General features: G+C 36.2%; 1 protein-coding gene across 2 annotated transcripts in view; it reads left to right on the top strand.

The window, feature by feature from the left end:
* ccser1 (coiled-coil serine-rich protein 1) overlaps positions 1-17,522 on the top strand; it is a 74,423-nt gene that overhangs the window by 5,653 nt on the left and 51,248 nt on the right. For both annotated transcript variants that reach the window (XM_079637097.1, XM_079637098.1), the window contains exons 3-5: positions 2,045-2,229; positions 8,761-8,851; positions 9,562-9,676. In XM_079637097.1, the coding sequence (XP_079493223.1) occupies positions 2,045-2,229; positions 8,761-8,851; positions 9,562-9,676 (391 nt within the window). The remainder of the gene's footprint in view (positions 1-2,044; positions 2,230-8,760; positions 8,852-9,561; positions 9,677-17,522) is intronic.

Here is a 17,522-nt window from a genome sequence, read left to right as displayed (position 1 = left end):
TATAATTGCACCTAATGGAACATAATAATAAAATAAAATAAAAACATGTCATGACCCCTTTAAGAGATACATTAATTGTATGCAAATCTGGTGCAGTATAGGTTGGTGAATTGTAGTTTGTGCCCCAGGCTTAACACTTTTTTTTTTAGCTAGATGCATTACGTATTCTTCAGATTGTGACCTACAACCTATTTGAGTTCTGTCTCTGTACACAACAAGATACTGAAGACATTTTAATAATTTGGAGGAAACTTGGCAACAGTTGTTTTCTTTTTTTTCCCCACTGGACTTGAATATTGTTTTCCATAGAAGTGCAATTTAAAGCCATTCATAAGTATTTTCTGGAACACTTATAATAACTTGCATATATAAAATGTATAACTCATGTAATATATTTTACTGAGTCTTCAGAAGCCATTACTCCAGTCTGTCTGTCACATGATCCATCAGAAATCATTTTAATATGCTAATTTTGGTGCTCAAGAAACTTTTGTAACATTGCAAATGCCTTTAGTGTCACGTTTTTATCAATTCTATGCATTCTTGCTGAATAAAAGCTCAGCAAAAGTATTACAAACTTTTGAATGGTAGAATATAGACTACTAATATTTATGTGTACATAACATTATTAATTATAGGCTATTATTTAAATATAAATAAAACATATCTATTTTTTTTATTTTTTACTGATATTTGCTTATAGTAGATACTAATGTTAAATATAGTATTTATATTATAAGATCTTTAAATATTTTATTGGTAACACTTTACAATAAGGTCTCATTTGTTAAAATGAATGTATTAACTACCATGAAGTAGGCTAATAGCCAATGAGCAATACATTTGTTATCCTGAAGAAGGCTGTGTATTTGAAATGTGTATATCTACACTTTTAACTGTTTTTAATGATTTAGCCCAGTTAATTAAAGGCTTTTTAGTTCACATAAGTGCCTTGGCTTGGACTATTTCATCCTAATATTTTGATGTCCACCTCCAGTTTATCCAATATGGACCAGTGGGCGTGAACAAAGCCGCACAACATCTCCATTAATTCACTGTTACGTAACATTTTCATTTATGTATGTGATGTTGCTTACTTAGTGCTGTGTTGTGCACGTGTTTTAGTTTTGTTTTGTTCTTCCATCTGTCTCTTCGCCTGTTGTAGCGCACAGGTGCAGTAAGTCACGGTCGCCAGAGGTGGAGTGATGGTGGTGTTCCCGCGGAGCGTATTTAAGCGGTCTGGAAGTTCACTCCACGAGTTCTCTTCTTCTCCTAGCTCAAGTGATAAATTGACTTTGTGTTGCCAACTCATGCTCTGTGTGTTCCATATCAAGTAAACATTGACAGCTAGTCTTCCTGCTTACTGAATGGAGGCTCATCTAGGGCATTTTTCTCCTGTTTTGTGGTTAGCCAGGGAGGTAAGATTATTTTGATTATTTTGTCATTTTCAATGTGTAGGTAAGAGAGGTAAAACAATTTTTTGTTTACTTTTCCCCCTCCCGGTCTCTTAGTTAAGTTATGTTTAAATTAAATCATTCTTTAATTATATCCCCTGACCTGAGGTTTATTTTAAGTTTTGGAGTGTGAGATGAGACTACGGTCACCTCTGTCTTGTTTGCGGGGTTGTGGTGCTTACTTTCTAAACCTGCGTCTTACTTGCAGGAAGCTGTGATGGAGCAGCTTTGTCAGACTACGTAACATTCACGCATGTAGGAGTTTAATGTTTGAATCGTTATCGAATTGCGATTCCTTCGGTTCTTTGCATTTCAATGATTATTGCCTGAAATATACGATTCAAAAATCCGTGTTTCAAGATCGATGCATATGCATCGTAATGTTACGTAATTCATGCATTAACAAAACGAGTGAATTGTTACTCCCCTGGTGCCTAATGAGATTTGTAGTAAATTATGTATTGTCATTGTTATTGTACACATTCCAGAACTGCTTCATAACTCAGTATTGTTGGCCATTTATCTTTTTGTTTTGATGTAGGCCTATATAGTAATCGCCATCTCTAATATATGTGTTGTATCCTTCGCAGTGTCCATGTGCAGCAGCGTGAGCCCATACCATGAGGTGATGCGCATGGAGAGACGTCTACGGTCGGCCTCTGAGGGCGCAGGAGAACCCACACTTCACCTCAATCTCAGGGATCCTCACTGCATGGAGGGCCACACTTTATACAAGCAGAGAACCAGTTCCTCATCTTCTAAATTAGGCAGCTTGGTAAGTATGAATGCGGTTTAACTGCTCAAACTCACATTTTCAAGAATTGGCTGTAGTTGAATTGGTTTATTTGATCTAAATGTGTGTCTTTGAAAACCAACGATGTAGACTCTCACTGCGTCTTTCGAGGGATTAAATTCCCACCCAGCGATATAATCACAGTGCTTAATTAAACAGACAAATCCTCTCACACCATTTTAGCCAGCAGGTCAGTAAGGCCAGTATCCATTGGCCACTTTCATCTGACCGTGTAGAGCGACACCTAAATGTATTCAACCATCTGCATGTTCGTGTTATGTTCTGTAGACTCAAGCAAAAATAAACCCGCCCAATCATTACTTATGATCCACTAGAAGTGTGTGGTGGTGTTTCTGTCCACAGAGAGACTGCCCTGTGCCTGCATTTTGTTATATTCTTCTTGAATGGCTGTCGGGATGTTTCTGGGCTGCAGCCATTGGCCAATAATGACGCGCTGCGCAACTGAGGGCAGGACTTTTTCATCTGTGTCTGAAGCTCTGAAAACTCTGCTAAATTCTCTTGTCCCTACACAAAAACAATTCGCTAATATTGCTATTGCCTTATTGACTGCATTCTGTGACTCAACAGATAGGCATTCTAGGCATTGTAATTTCGTTTTTACGATGACACGTAATTATGGTTTATTAGCCAGCTACACTGACAACCAGTCATTTAACTATTAGCATACCTGTACTTACACACACACACAGACACAAATGCAATTTATGCATGATAAACACTATTAGAAAAAAAAATTAGTGTGCAAAATACCTCATCACTCATCTTCCTGCATTGAGGCAGTATTGTGTCAGAACTTGGACCTGAAGAAAAAGAACAATTGAATCAACTCTGAGAAGTAATTAAAAAGCCCAAAGCAGAAGATGGATATAAGAACATTTCCAAATCGTTGAATATGCTTTGAAGTACAGTTAAATCAATAATTACGAAATGGGAAAGTATGGCACTGCTGTGAATCTACCTAGAACAGACTGTCCTCAAAAAACTGAGCGACCATGCGAGAAGTCTTGTGTGATCCTTCATTGTAACCTAATAACTTGGTCTCATGGATTCTCATTCCTCATTCAAAAGTTTAACCAGTTTGAATAGAAACGTTATGGTTGTAAAACATATAGTTCACATTGTCCAACAGTTTGAACCTTTTGTCTGCTGCAAGCTTATTAAAGCCACCATCTGTTTATTAAAAGCAGACACCAGAAAATTCCTATCCTTTAATCTTTTCACAAGACCTCACAATAAACCTGTGGATTATGCATAATAACATGAGCAATGCTCACAGCAGGCCATTTGAAGTCCAACAGAGATTGTGTTGAAGAAACTAAAAGCCTGTAGTGGTGAGGTTTTCACTGAGAACAAATACTCTGCTAACTGTTAGCATGCTGAAGCACAGCACACTTTGAGCATGCTAAACCACTTTTTTAATAAATTGTGTCTTTTTAATATTTAAAAACCAATTCTGAAAACATTCATTAGTTGACTTAACTAGTTGGTTATTAAATGTCTAATAGGATAGTCAACCATACTGGCCCATGCCTATTCACTCTAAAATGGGGACATCCCGAAGATTTTTTTCTATTGTAGAATTTTTTTTTTTTTTTAATTTATTCTTCTGATAATAAAACAGAATTTTCTGCATCCATTACTTCTATCTTTGTCACATAATACTTCAGAAATCATTATAATATGCTGATTTTTGTTGAACAGTTGTGCTGCTTCATGAAATGGAAATCTTTTGTAACATTTAAATGTCTTTTCTGTCCCTTTTGATTAGTTTAATCCTTGATTAATAAAAGTATTAATTTCTTTCCAAAAATAAAACGTACTGACCCCAAAATCTTGAATGGTAGTGCAGTTAAGTTAGAAGTGACTATTTTTAGTTGGTGCCGGTCATTGGTGTCATAGGGCTAGCAGATAAATCAAAACAATTAACCTTCAGAGAGATTTTATGTTGTATGGACAAAACCCTTACAGGAAAACATAGTTTCAATCAGTAACATGAAACAATTGCTCATACTTTTGGCTAGTTCCCACAAAGTCATAAAGCCTTTGTTTTGTTTCTGAATACTGTAGACTGCACCTGCACAGCTTGAGGCCAAACTAATTGCTCTTGTTTTCCAGCGCAGTGGAGGAAAACGCCACATCCTGTCTTATTGTTCTTTAATGCTTGCTAAGGTGCCACTGCTAACTTGTCATCAAGTCATGTGCTGTGCAAAATTTGTGAGTGAAGTTTACCTTCACTGTGGCTGTGGGCTGACCTGACCTTTTCATTTACATTCTCCTGTTTGCCAGTTGTTCTTGGACGAGGCTTGCGTCCTGAAGCAGTGTGTCTGATCAAGGGTTTGCCAACAGACGTCGGAAATCTTAGGGAACATGCCGCCTGTTTTGGTTGACTTTGAGGATCCTGGTTCTTGTATTTTTGATGCTGTGCCTGATAAAGATAAAGAGATATATAAGCCCACATTTTAATTGCAGGATGAAACGGATTTGTTGAAGGAAAATCCCCTCCTACGGTGCAATCGTTCTGCAATCGACGGCTCCAGTCAAAGTTCAGAGAAAGGGCAGCTTTTTGCTCGCTGCATGGAAGAATGAACATTGTAATCCGTGATGTCCGATTGGTAAATGAATGAGTTGAATCTTTTTAATGAATCCGTCTTGAATCTTAAACTCACAAGTTATTTATATGAGAGAGACACTCACTGATCTGTGAGTCATTTTCAAAATGAACTTAAGCATAAACTTTTATTGTTCCCCATTAACAACTGCATTTAAAAAAAATCTGTATGTATTTCTTTTGTAAGCTAACTCTGTGATCACTAAAGAATGTAAATGCTCATTAACATACTTTTTTTATGAGACAGACACAGATTTTTGTGTGTGTGTGTAAACACAGACATGCAGGAAAAGGGAAGTGTTCCATTGTCATAGTGAGAATTTGTGGTCATGCTCACTGCTCTGAAGGGAAGCGTGCCATTTACTATTCTAATGTTCTTCAAACATTAACATTTGAGGAACTACAGTAGTTTCCAATTTCTGTAATCTTTAGCCAGCATGATTGTAAATCACATAAGCATTGTTCAGTAATTTTGCGTTGCCTTCTGCAGCTTAATTTGCATCAAGATGGTGATTGTTTGATATTGCCTTATTATTTTATATCAACTTTCATGTATATAGCAGGGGAACTTGGTCTTACTGATGAATGAAACTGTGTTTGAGTGCGTTTCCCCAAAGCATCTTTAGCCAACTATGGCCACAAGTTCCATTGTTAGCAGCATAGTTCAAAGATTTGGTGTTTCCTAAAACCATAGTTCCAACGAACATTGGCAAACAGCATCGCAAATTTGTGTGGTTGGTTAACTACAGCTCTCGACCTGTGGTTAGAAGAATAGTTTCTTGTTAGCATGATGTGGACTTGCATAGATCCTGCTCTTGAGCAAAATAAACAAGCAACATGCAGTACATTCTGTATGTTTTATTCCAAATATATACAAATTCCATTCTACAACTTTAGTTTCTCAAAAGATTTAAAGCGCTGTTTTTGAAGAGTGCGTACGTGCTCTAGTAGTGTCGGATGTCCCGGAGTGACATTTCTCCACTGATGCGTCGTACTATGCCGATTAAGCAGAGAGTTATGCCGTTGTATGGGTTTTACTTACAAGAAAGCTGTCTTATTGAATCAGTTCTTATTTTGCTCAATACATTGTGGCCTAGACTTGAAATGAGCCATTATTTGTTTAATTGAGGTCGTCTCAAGGTTGTCTCATTGAAATTGCATGTACAAACCTGCTGTACAACTATAGCTAACTTTAGATTTTTCCATTAGTTTCCGCCTTAGCTTCAATAGTTTGAGCACATGAGGAAAAAACAATTAGATTGGAATGTGAGTGTGGTCTGAAACAGAGTATATAATAGATATAATTAACAATAATAGAATATAACAAAGAATTGGAATAAACCCACTAACTAAATGGATACACAGTACTAAATATACAGGTTAAACTCGAAAAATTAGAATATCGTGCAAAAGTTAATTTATTTTCTGTAATTTAACTTTAAAAGGTGAAACTAATATATTATATAGACTCATGACATGCAAAGTGAGATATTTCAAGCCTTTATTTGTTATCATTTTGATGATGATGTAAGTTTTCTTAGCTGTAAGCCATCATCATCATCAAAATTATAACAAAGGCTTGAAATATCTCACTTTGCATGTCATGAGTCTATATAATATATTAGTTTCAAATTTTAAGTTGAATTACTGAAATAAATTAACTTTAGCACGATATTCTAATTTTTCGAGTTTCACCTGTAGCTTAAACGCTTCCATAAACGATAATTAGCATTCACACTTCTGAAGTACTGAATTAAAGTGCATTCATAATAGGCATTTTTAACAGTATACTGGTTATCACGCATGCCCAGTTTTTGTTTTTTAACCATTTGATAAACTCGTGCTGTATCTTGACACAAATAACCCTCGTTGGAGCCATGACCCAACACATTGAGCTTTGGTGCTCATGTTGGAAAAATAGGTTTGAAGCTGTCTCACGTCATGTCTCAGTATCATTCTTATCATTTCTCCCTATCATCGTATCACTGTATCAAGATGCGCATGGTCTTATCAGGTCTTACAATGGATTTTACGTGCGGGTGACCCGGAGGTCTGCTCGGGTCATTTCCTAATCCATAGGATACATTTGACACCTCATCATTTTTGGTAGCAGCACAGATTGATTCTGAATGTGTTTGAGTGATAGAGAGTATCCTTGTGTAACCTGCCAATGTGTAACCTGATGGACTGTCTCCTGAAATAGTGTTTCTGTTGTTGTTTAAGTGATTTCTGAAATTCTAAGGGAGGAAAAGTTGTTTACATTGGCATTGAACTGTTTTGACCTTTTGTCAAGAGCCGCAGGATATTTCATTAATGAGTAAAGCATGTTTTCTCCTGACATTGACATGAAAAGATCAGAAAAATCAATCTGAACATCAGGAAATTGAGAGTGAGTCACGCCAAATGTCAGCTCTCTGTCACCTTTTCAATCCCTTAGAAAAAATGCTTGAAGAAAAAAAAGACCATCTCATCATCCCACCCACCCCCCACCCCACCCCCTGCAACACAAACATTTTATCGAGCACTGACAGTTTTTGTCATATCCGTGTCTATGGCTAGTGATTTTGTTGGTTGAGACTACATGATTATCCACAAAAACAACCTGTTTGGCCATTTATGTTCACAAGGACATTTTATGAACCATGACACTGTTCTTCTTTAATATTTCTAAATAAGGTGTCTGAACAGGATAAGGTGTCTGAACAGGTCGCCGATTAAGGCGGTTCACTTCATCAGTATTACACTCTTACTGAGATTGTTACAGTAGTGATGTATTATGTTCATTTTGTCATTTGGCATCGTAATATTTCAAAGAGGTAAAGGCCACACCATTTCATATCCTGAGAGTCTTAATTAGGTGCCCAGCGACCCTTTAATTTCTAACAAAGTCAAAGTTAAGGCATTTCTGTTCTGATGCACTATCCAGTCCTTTGCTCTGTCCTGCTTAATTAGCCGAAGAGCTCCTCTTCACCACTTTAATAGAACATAATAGCTGCTCTTTTGCCTTTTTGTCTTTTACGTTCACTTTTAAATAAGATTACCCTCAAATACTCTATATTAGAGCTTTGCTGAGTCTGGCTTGTTTGCTGGAATAAAGGACCTTGTTTCTTTTAATATACTTTTTTTTTTTTTTTTGGCTTTTAATCTTAAGATGTTTTTTTTCATATTGGGCACAAGATGGCAGTGTGACACTTTGAAAAGCAGCACTCAAAGGCCTAGTTTGGATTGTGTGATATCCAGGTTTTCTGCTGCTTGTGTGCAATAGTGGAGTTGTGCCGTGTAGTCAGATGTGAGGAAGGGTTTCCGTGGAGGCATCTTTGAATCAGATCCAATCCTCTTTTGTCATCAGTCTTAAACAAACAGACCATGACACACAGCTGGAGTTTTGGGCTGAATTTAAGAAAGTCATTAGTCACTGCTTACTGCAAACTAGATACATTAAATATGTCATAACTAGTAAAAGTCTAGTAAAGTCTCAACAGTAAAACATTTTGGTCATTCGATTTTTGATCTAATGACTGCACGTCATTTTGATCTAATGACGGCTGCACCATGAAAATTTTTAATTGTGAATTATTTTCTGCTCTTATTGCAAATTAAAAACATTTTTATTAACAGATTTAAATTAATGTATAAAATTTGAAATGTATGTAATATTTTATAAATGTATTTTAATCTGTTTATAAAAATGTTTTTAAAAATGAAATAATGTATTCCAAAATAATATGTACTATAGTCTTGTATAATTAATTACATATATGAATATGTTTGTAACTACATTCAATGTAAAATGGGATACTGGACCATCCTCATTGAGCCCTTATAAGCTAAATCTTTTATTTTGACCCTTACATCATAGTTTTTTTCTTCTTCTCTTTTTCTAGGATGTTTTGAATAACCTTGGCTCGTCTGAGTTGGATGAGGATGACCTGATGCTGGATCTTGACCTCTCTGATGACCAGCGAGCTCACCATGGTATGTTTTTACCAGACTCCAGTTGCTCTCTCCTTTTACTTCAGACTCTGCAACATGTATTATGACATTTAATTCTCATTCATATTCATGCTTTTAAATCTCTGAATGTCTTGTTATAGAAATTACACGTTCTTATAATTGCTACGTTGCTTGAAGAAATGATTTTTGCCGTAGATAAAAAAAGATGAGACCTTATTCGCCCACCCCTCCCCGTGCCCCCAATTTTAGCCGAAGAAGACTTGGGCTAGTCTTCAGATTTGAATATCTTGTAAAATATTACACCATTAAGTTATGCATGCATGCAGTTGTGGATTAGTCATGTAGTCATCTTAATTTTACAAAATGTTCTGATAGTTTTCTGGAGGAGTTACATCAGCACATATAACGCTACACGTTAACATGCACTACAGGCAAAGCCTCTAGACAGATAAACTCTGCGGATGTCATTGCTAATATTTGCTAAGGCATTTATTTTTTTGCAAGAGAAGTAAATATCGCAGCGCTTGTGCATGAAGTCATTTTGGCATGAATAGTGGTTCTCATCTGGTTTTGCTTCAGGACACAGATTTACAAATTTACACAAGTGGCAACCTGAAAAAGTACTACATTTTGTTTGTATAAACAAAATAAACCCTTTATTTCAAGGAAATAAAGAAAGTTGAAGCTTGTTATTATACAGAGGCTTTTTTCTCCTTGATTTGCTATTACAGCCTCACAAGAAGATTCCAGTCAATCCCTTGCATCATGCCTCAACCTGCTGCCCTCACCCCTGGAGGCCTCCACCGACCGGACCCCTGGAAGAGAGCCCAGGGAGCCCCCACTCAGGTACCGTTTCCTCACTGGAGCTTCACTGCGAACCTTTCAATTTCACAGACACTCTGTGAACATAAATGCTTCGATAGGGGGGATAATGTAACATGCCCGCTGTAATGACTCTGTAATGGGGTTTACCTTGTTGCAAACCACACAATGATAGTCCAATTGCTTCATAAACTGAATAGAATTGCAGAGCTCAACAATAAGGATTTTTCTGCTGGCCCAGTCAGATTTGTAGTTCAGATTGTTATTTACCTGTCAAAGTCTCTTAATCTCTCCATGGCTGCATTTATTTGAATTTTTTAGCAGCCATTACTCCAGTCTTCAGTGTTCCTTTAAAAATCATTCTAATATGCTGATTTGCAGCACAAGTAACATTTTTCTTATTATTATCAGTAATGACAAATAGAAACCATGATGGAACAGGGTTTCTCAAATCTGGCCCTAAAGGGCTGCTGCCCTGCTGTGTTTAGCTCAAACTCTGATTAAACTCACCTACCCGTTACTCTGAAAGACAGTGGCTGCGTCCCAAACCGCATACTCTCTTGAGTAGGTAGTAGGTACTTATTTTGAAGTACTTACTTTCCGACCACTAAAGAAGTATGTTCTAGTATTAATGTGTGTAGTATGAAGGAAATCTGGACGTACTACATTCGCCGTGTTGTCATTATCATGTGACCTACCAGCATCTTTTTAAGTCGCTTCACTGCCATTCATGGGATAGTAAAGTGTCCATCGTATTCACACTTCAGAATCTCACCGGAAGTAGTAGGTCATCTGGGTACTTTTTGCCTATTCTTTCATGAGTACTGTGAATTTGGACATACTACTTTTGTCACATACTGTTTTTCGCATACTATATAGTAGGGAAGTATGCCTTTTGGGATGCAGCCATTGATTAGCTTTTTCATGTGTCTTTTATGAGGGTTAGGGTGATTATGGTTAGTTAATACAGGGCCGGATTTGAGGAACCCTGGTTATTACGCACAGTGTAAAGGGGAAAACGCTTTAAACGACCTATGAAAAAAACGGTTGGGGTAGTGAAGTCCCCCAAAAAACACACAACCAGAAATGAGCTCTCCATCGAGTGCCAGCTGCATCCTTATAAAGACCACGCCTCGACTGAACAGCCAATGACGGTTGTGCACCCCATCATCTGACAACCTATCAGAAGTCAAAGACAGAACAAGAAAGAAAAAGGAGAGAGAGAAAAAACACAGCTCAACAACACAAATACAAGTAATGCAGGTCGTAACACTGGTTTAGGGCATGGAGCATTTCTTTTGATAAATGTAACGTCTTTCTGAAAAAAACTTTTAAATATATTGTGTGTCAGTAAACAAACTAAATTGCTTTTTTTTCTTATTTAGAGTTAATTTACATTTTTATAAGCAATGTAATACTAAACAAATATTTAGTATTTAACAATTTAATTAATTTGTAGTAAGCTGCATTGCAGTAAGCTGAAAATGATATGCACTGGCGCAAAAGGGCAAGTGACAGATCCGAGTATCTCTCAGCTTTGGCCTGAACCGTTGGGACGTTCTTATTGTTAATCCCTCAAATTAATAGAAGACTTGATGTGGTCATAAAATAACAGAAAACAATTAGTCAGCACTGCTGTGTTGAGACATTATTAAATTCATGCAGTATTTTCTAAGTCAGCCCTTTTATAGGAAACATTTAGTGTGAAGGGACAGTTAAACCAAAAATGAACATGTCATTCTTTACTCACCCTCATGTCGTTCCAAACCTCTGACTGTTTCTTCTGTGAAACACAAAAGATGAAATGTTAAAACTTGATTAAAACTAAAACACTTTCAAAATATCTTTTGTGTTTGACAGGAGGAAATGTAAAAAATAGTTGCTACCTTAAATTAAGTACAATCAACTTGGATGTTTAAGTCATTTCAGCTTAAATTGCATTAAACTGACTTAAAAAAACGGGTTGAATCTTGTATACTATTAAAAGTTGAAACCTATTTTGATGAGTTAAAGCAATATAAAAACATATGCTGCTGTCATAACGTATTGATCATATATTTTTTTTAGTGTACAGGTCGTCTGTGCTTCTATTTATTATGTTACAGATATATGCAAGGAAATGCAATAATGTTTATAAATAATGTGAACAGAAACTTGAACATTTACAGAATGATGTAAATCGTAATGGATGATATATTTATGGAAAGAAGTTTTTGTTTACAATTGTGATTTGCACCCTTTCTTAATGTGTGTTAAGTCTATTGTGCAATTCTGAGTATTTTGATTTTAGAGCATCACTACTGATTTGAGGGATTGTCCTACTATGTTAAACAGAAGCACAGCTTTAGTCAGATTTGATGCATTTTGATTAAATGAACAGAGTACCAAGTGAACTACAGCGATCGCTAACTAGCATGCCAAGAAATAAAATCCTTATGTTGATGTGAGATTAAACTAATTTATGCAGTTAGGTTCTCAGCGGATGTTAGTCCTACTTCCTCCACTGTTTTGCATCTTGTTCCCTAAACTATCAAACTTTCTCTGATCCATTGACAAGGGCATTGACTGCACCGACAGTTTGTTTGATTTGATAACGTTCTCTCAAACTCTCAGTACTCTGACTGGCAGTTTCATCCTTGTGCGTAATGACAGCAGAGTCATTTCAAAACTGGATGAATCCCATGTGGACACAGAGCAAATTATATTAGCATGAAAATTAGCCTAGAAAATTGAATACATTTCCTGACCTTATAATTATTTGTACAGTTTTTAGAGCGTGCCCCAAAATAGAGTTGAGTTTTTGAGATTATTACAGAATATACCCGAACCACTACATGTCAACTACTTGTAATAAGTTCTGTATTTGTTTTCTAATTAAGTAGATTTCATTTTAAATGCAACACCACAGTGGCAAATATTATCTTATAATGCTGAAAGGTTACGAAAAGTACTTTTCCAGACCTACACTATTATATGACATTTTATAGTGTATTTGAGCTACCGTATGCCTCATAAAAGGCATGCTGCCTCTAGAAAACGTATTTTCGCCTTGTCAGCAGGTGGTGATTGAATGACCTTGTCTTGATATCTTTGACACAGTTTTGAATGAGATTTCTTACTGAGTAGCCCTGCAAGCCAGTTTTATTTTGGGTTTATGTTGCATCTGATGAAGTTCTGTATTTATTTTCCGAATTGATGGCACCCCAGTGTTCTGTTCTCATCATGTTAAAGATCTCACAATTTGTGCTATGATTGTCCGACCTTGTTTTTCTTTTTCATCGTCAGCCAGGCTGTTTTTTTATGCTGTGCTTAATTTCATTAGTTCTTATTTGTGACTTGACATGGTATATTAACAGCATTTAAAATGATAGTTCAATCAAAAATAAAAATAAATTCTGTATATATTTACTTAACCTCATGCCGTTTTAAATGTATAACCCTGATGTTACTTTTGTGTGGAAAACTAAATTAATATTTTGTAGAAAGTCTTTTAAACTTTTTTTCTTTTTTTTAATCCCACCATAAACAACAGTTTACAGTGTTAAAAAAGGCCAAAAAAACCCTGACACAATGATAAAATGACTCGTACATGATATTTTGAGTTTTATGAAGCCATATGATAACCTAAATTTGAGTTTTTCCTTTCACAGTTATTTACTGAAACTTCCCCACAACTTTCTCTCACATCTCATTCCATACACAATACAGTTTAAAAGTGAGACATTTTGAAAGAATTTAATACTTTACGCAATGATGTATTCTATTGATCAAAAGATGTGGTTGTTTTTTTTCAATTTATTAATGTCTCCATTTCAAATAAATGAATTTTTTTATGTTCTTTCATCAAAAATTCACCACACAGTTTCCACAAAAAATATTATGCAGCACAACTGTTTTCAACATTCATAATAATAAGAAATGTTTCCTGAACAGCAAATTAGCATATTAGAACGAATTCTTTAGGCTCATGTGACACTGAAGACTAAGTTATTTTAAAATAATAATATTTCACAATATTACTATTTTTGCTGAACGTTTGATCAAATAAATGCAAAGGCTTCTTTAAAAAACAAAACAAAAAATCTGAAACTTTAAACAGTAGTGCCTTTGGGATTTCATATTTGGGAATGTCACACATCTGAACGTGTGAATAATGACTTAAAATTCAATCTGTTCCTCGCACAAAGCTATGATATGGCTTCTGAAGAATATAGAGCACCAGTCATGGTTTTTTCTTTTATTTAGTGGAGCTCTGCCAGCCATAATCTGCATGAACTATTGTTGTATGGAAAAATAATGTATTCCATAAAAAGGCAGCATACTGCTTTGGAACAACATGAGTGTGAGTAAATAATCACAAAACTTTCATTTTTGGGTGAACAATCTTTGCTCTCTCTTGCTCTTAGAATCTAATAATTCACCCAGCCTTGAAAATAATGAAACCCAAAAGAAGTAAAGAAGTTGGCTTTTTCTCATATTTGTCAAATTCATCATTCAGGGGTCTTGAACGATGCATTGGATTGCGGTATAGTGTCATTATGGTGGGGAGGTGTCAGCTAGTATAGATGTCTTTAATGGACAGTGGCTGGGAGGCCTGTTTTCTGCTGTGAGTCAGCTCAGCTAGAGTTGAGGATGCACTGTTTGATGGGCTATAATCCTACACCCTGACTAAGTGACAAGATATATTATCCCAAGGCGAAATCTGGGCTGTTGGTGTGGAAAACGCATCAACCGTCAACTAGACTGATGCACGGCAGCTCATGTTATGTTTTTCTCGCTCAGCGACGCAGCGCTAGCCCATTTTACAGCTCTGAAGAGAGGCAGAAGGAAGTGTTTTGCTCTGTGAAGAGAGGCAGAAAAAATAAAGCTATAGAAAGAACTCCGTTCATCTTAACAGTTCTGCCATAGACGGTGTAAAGGTTTATGATGAGTTTTCTCTTATATAGCTTTCACACAGAGAGAGTCACAGTTTCAAATTAAAGGAAACCCAAATCAAACTAAAAAAAAATGTCTTCCATTTTGTGTGGAACAAAATGACCAAGTCTTTATTGCAGTTTGATCTGATTTAGTCAAACTCAGCAAGGTCGTCTGAGGAAGAAAGAAATCTAATTGGTCATGAGACCAATTTAGTTTTCTTGTACACTTTCTCTAAATCATATTTTGGTCGTCTTTTTTTTAAAGGTGCGCCCAGGTTTCCTCCTCTAAAGTTTCACACTTAAAGAAATATATATATTTTTTTATTATTATTTTTTTTTTAAATATGACTAGAAGACTCAGTCAGACCTAGAAAATCTCTGCCATGGCCGCCATGAACAGGTATGTTTGCTGCCATGATGTCGATTTGTAGGCCAAATAGAATGCTAATTCGTCCCCAACAGAATATAACAGAATAAGTTAGTAATAATAGGTTAGAATAGCATTTTTTGATTGAGTGCTCAGTGAATTAAACAATCATTGCCGTTGTTTGCATCTTTTTTAAGCACACACACAAAGAAAATTCCATTTGAGGTGTGACAATGTTGTAGTTCATGTTGTGGATCTAAATGTGAACATCTCTTCAAGTCATTTAAATCTCATTTTATTTTACTCATGCATTAAACCATATTTCTTAGAGAACATGCAATTTCTTTACCAGATTTAGGACTAAACTGAACAGCTCTAAATAAAGATACTTCTGCTACCTGTACTACTGCGAATAATATAATTTATATCATGATTTGTCATCATAAATGCATTTATATAAATGGTTAATTTTAAATAAATTATAATTCATATTTTTTAAATTGTAATTGATATTGTATTGAATAATTAATGTATTGAATAATAATTATTATTTATTTCATTTGTACATATGTACATGTTAATATATTAATAGTAATAATTGTTTAAACTCTTGAAAAACTATTTTAAAAATGTAAAGCATAAATATATAAAAGTACACTGAGATGAAGAGCCTGCAAAAACTACTACTTTATCATTACTAAAAAAAAAAACGTACAAAAATAATAATACTAAGTGCACCTTTAGCCCACAGAGAGAGCGCACGATCACAGAGACTCAAAACTCAGGACCAGCTGGGCTCTCGCTCCCTCTCTCTTCCTTGTGTCCTTCAGGAGCAGGTTTGCTTCAGCAGGGGGCAGAATCCTCAGCTCTCCGCAAGCTGTGGTCTTCTACAACAGAAGGCAGCATGTCTGGCCTTGTGCTACTTTCCCCAGTCTCCTTACCCAAGTCTGTCAAGGTGATTCGAATAAAGAGAGCGAGAGGGGGACGTTCAAGAAAACTCAGGTGTGACAAAAGGTGCGGGAGACTTTTGGTTTTAGCTTTACTAATTACTGTGAACCAGTCAGATGTGGGGATTTTTATTTCTGAAGCGTGGAGTTGGGGGTGTGATTTATTCCTAACCTTTGATCACGCTCGCGGTTGTGGCGTCATTTCGATTTCTCCGCAGTCAGCATGTGTGTGTGAGATCTGGCTCGGGGAAAGTCTCCAGGGGATCTGGCTGAGTCACAGCGGCAGAATCCATTGTCACATGTAGCAAGGAAGCTTGTGACATCACTGATTGGACACAGTCTTTGTGAGGCCAACCGCCTCCTCGACTGATGTGCATCCACAAACCACTTGTGTGGTTCTTAGACATAAATGGTGAATAAATTATTTTGAGGTCTTTGACGTGTTGTCTGTAATTGTCCTCTACACCAAGTTACTCTAATAGAAAATTAAAAGTCATTACCTTAAGTAGAAAGCTTTGAGCTATTAATATTTTTAAGAGGAGAAACAAAGATTTAACGTTAAATGTCCATGGAATTTGTAAATTTTTAAATGAACCCCTTCAAACGCATACATATTTGATCAACCAGAAAAATTGCTTTAATGTTGAAAAACCGCCCACAACCACTACCGCGTCCTCTCTGACATCATCGTTTAATTCTCTGCTAGAAATAAATAAACCACAATTAAGCCACAAGGGACGTCACATAATGAGCGGAATCAACACATTCAAGCGTTTGAGATGTTTGGGGTTGAAAAGTTCAGAATCAACAAACAAACAGAGATGATGTCATCGCTGAGGTTGCTGATCCTGGCCTGAAGCTAGTCGTTGTAATAGAAATGAGTCAAAGTGCAAAAATGAGTTTGAGGGAGATGGTTGATGGCAGTGTGAAAACGGTTGACTTTTACCATTGCTTGCAGAAATCCTTGCATTCATAGGACTTGGGCAATTTGTTGCAGTCTGTTGTGTTTGTCAAATAATTTTGCTTAGATAAACAAAGTGGCCGGTGGCATAAAGAAATGAGCATAGGAAGAATGGTCTCGAAATATGCAATGCTAGTAGTCAACCAATGTAGGTTGTCCTTAATGACCGATACCAAAATAATATTTAGAGGGCAGGATATAATGCTTGCTTGTTTGCTTTATTTGTTTATATGTTATGAATAATCTTTAAAAAGTTGTTTGCACATTGGGGTCAGTGAGTACTTTAAGAAAGTAATACTTTTATTCAGCTTTATAAGGATGCTTTAAGTTGATCAAAACGATATTGTAACTATACTGTTACCATGATGTAAAATTACTCGCACTGTGATATACGATTATGGTCATACCGCCAAAATCGGTATGTGTGTGATCCCCTAGTGTGAAAATTTGTCTTTGGCTGGCAGGGAGGATCATGCAAATTCATTTAATACCACTTTTCACTCTCTGTTTCTCTCTCATTCATGCTCTCAATCAAACATGAATGCATCTTGTAGGCTCAATTTATATAGCTGTCACTCTCTGCATCTTCCTTGTTTCCACAGCAGAAAAAAAGGCAACAGTTTTTGGATCCGCCTGATAACTAACTGTTTAGCAAGGGCAGTGAGCGTTTCTCTGATCT

Source organism: Phoxinus phoxinus (genome assembly GCF_949152265.1).
Source record: "Phoxinus phoxinus genome assembly, chromosome: 15".
Classification (NCBI taxonomy): Eukaryota; Metazoa; Chordata; class Actinopteri; order Cypriniformes; family Leuciscidae; genus Phoxinus; species Phoxinus phoxinus.
This window is presented reverse-complemented; position numbering and strand designations above follow the sequence as displayed.